Below are 2,509 nucleotides of genomic sequence, written 5' to 3' on the forward strand. Positions count from 1 at the left end.
ATTTTACCATGGATACCTTTATTTAAAACTGAGAACCACAATAATTTACGATTAATAGATTCAAATGCCTTTGTGAAATCAACAAATAAATAATGAAAACGAACATTAGTTTTGGAGAGATACTTTTGGACCAGACACGGTAAACTGAATATATTATTAATAGTGCCATATCCAGCACGGAACCCAGCCTGAGACTCAGGAATCTTGTCATACTGATGACAAAAACTTGTCAACCCTCTTGTGCAGAATTTATCTTGTTGATATAAAAACAAAAGTCACGTATATTAGGATAATGATAAAACGCCCAAACTCATTTGACGGATAGTCAGTATATTTTTATCACACTCAGTATAAATACATATAAACAGGCGAACGCATTTCCCTGTTCGCAATAAATAAATCACAGGAGTATGAATAAAATGAGTTTTTGGACAATGGGAAATCTAAACGGGCGATACAGTCAAGAGCCTATGGCCGAGATCTCGTTCTGACGTTTTCTGTAAAGCGACTTGGCGCATGCGCACACTGACATCCGATCTTGAGAGGCTCCCATATGGCGGCATACCGATACACGCCCTCCACACACCCGGTCCTGCGGAACACCTTGGTGTAATATATTATAGGCAGGCAGTCCATCAGGCTGGAGGGGCCATTGTCCGGTCTTAGACATTCCACACAGTTACACTCTGTCTCCACCACGGTGTTGGGGATTCTGTTCTCGTCGTAGTTGAGCACGTAGTGGAAGGGGCAGACCTTCCCCCCATGGAGCCGCACGGCCTCCTCCCACGTCGGGCACTGGGGCTCGCCTGCCAGCAACATGTACCTCAAGTTGACGAACTCTTCCTGGACTGACGACAGGTTGGCAACAGTGTCGAGGAGAGGGGGGATTTGATAGAAACTGTCATGGAGTAGATCTTGAGTGTCCAGCTTACGGTTCACAGGCTCTCGACAGCGTCGGGTTCTTCTTCCGGTTGCCCAAGCTGAAGATTGCGGCATCGCTATTAGGAAACACACAGTGAGGAGTATCTACAAAACAGAAGGTCACGTGGTAGCAACATATACTCAAAGGCAAAGGTTCCTGTGATCAACACATGTGTTGATATAAATGAGAAATATTAGCATTGTAATATTCCTTATAATACACTTTAAAATCATAACCCCAAAAGGGCCCTGTAGGTAATTTCAGTTTTGCATGCGTTTTTCACGCTTTCAAGAAGTAAGTGGAAAAAAGGCATAAAACATGCCCTTTAAATTGGTGGAGTGGGGCTTGTTGTAAAACTGAACGAGGACCTGACACCCGATACTGCAGTGTGGTGTGAAGAAGTCTCCTTCCCTTTCAGACTTCGACTATCAGGAACATAGGTCATAGATAGGTCACATGCCTTTGTTTACATTTAGGAAGATGTTAGCTCTCAAACAACAGTACTGGTTGAAACAATGCCAGTGTAGATACGATTCGTGTAAAGATCTTCACCAAAACCAAAACTTTGAAGTAGGAAAACACTGTGATGCCTTGAGACCCCGTGTGTTCTGTGTCAGGACCATTCATTGACGTGTGGTAACGGCCTGGTATCAGATGGACCGTTACACATATGAACATCAGTTATACCCTGGGACCCCACCCCCACCCCCACCCCAATATAGGCTGAAATACCCTCATGTGTGGATGAACAGCCTCACGCCCGTGTTCTGTCGTGAAATAATTCACATACAATGTTGCTTAACGGAAAAGGAGAACATACAAATCGAAGGACATGGAACTGCACGAAGTGTTTAATGAGCCTGGGCTCGTTTGTTTCAACTGATATGTCTCGATATTGTTAAACGACCTGTGAGGACAGACCCGATCTAGTGCCAGTCATTAGGAGCGACACAGTAGGGCTGTCAAAAAGGGATATCGTAAGACAGCATGTAAACAAACTCACTTATATCAGAAATCAGAAAATATTAATAAATTTAATTAAATGAAAACAATATGTATATTTTATACCAACTAGATAGCAATATATATTATTGAACATATAAACGACCGTCGTATATAAACGCAGTGTAATGGTTTTTAGAGAACCTGGATCAATATCTCATGTACTGTATCACTTCGTTATTTCATACAGAAGACCACAGAGTCGTTTATCTCACCATCACTGTTGACTGGAGTAGAGTCATGGTTGCTGGGGGGACGGCTTCGTATGAGAAATACGCTTTCTTGGATTCTGAGATAAACATTCAGATTTTATACCAAGTGCTCGTGTGGCGGGTGAGAAGAGGGGATTTTACAAATGACGGTATTGTCCCTCCTGTAATAAATCTCTGCCATGAGCCATTCACCCGAGTCACGTGACCCTGTCATCCCTTCAGGAACTTGACAGTGATCCCAGTCATCCGGATCTCTGTTGTGGACGTTCCCCCCCTCGCATCATCACCCAGTCGGTGTGTGGAGCTGTTGTTACAGGGTGGACAGAGAAATAACAACGCATTGTGGGGAGTTCAGTGTCAATCAGGGAATTAC

At 43.5% G+C, this 2,509-nt stretch overlaps 1 protein-coding gene across 1 annotated transcript; it reads right to left on the reverse strand.

The window, feature by feature from the left end:
• Nucleotides 1-370: 370 nt before the first annotated feature.
• LOC124265759 (interleukin 17-like protein) lies at nt 371-2,184 on the reverse strand. The gene is made up of 2 exons (XM_046700578.1): nt 2,140-2,184; nt 371-1,026 (listed from the first exon to the last, which is right to left on the reverse strand). Exons 1-2 carry the CDS (start codon nt 2,164-2,166, stop codon nt 469-471), a joined length of 585 nt encoding a protein of 194 aa, XP_046556534.1. The 5' UTR covers nt 2,167-2,184; the 3' UTR covers nt 371-468.
• Nucleotides 2,185-2,509: the final 325 nt, after the last annotated feature.

Source organism: Haliotis rubra, unplaced genomic scaffold (assembly GCF_003918875.1).
Source record: "Haliotis rubra isolate DU_JTF1 unplaced genomic scaffold, ASM391887v1 Scf1216, whole genome shotgun sequence".
NCBI lineage: Eukaryota > Metazoa > Mollusca > Gastropoda > Lepetellida > Haliotidae > Haliotis > Haliotis rubra.

Coding starts and splice junctions, on each gene's coding strand:
- LOC124265759 (XM_046700578.1), bottom strand. CDS start 2,166: ATGACTCTACTCCAGTCAACAGTGATG. Junction 1,027..2,139: donor TACTCCAGTCAACAGTGATG/GTGAGATAAACG, acceptor TCTGTTTTGTAG/ATACTCCTCACTGTGTGTTT.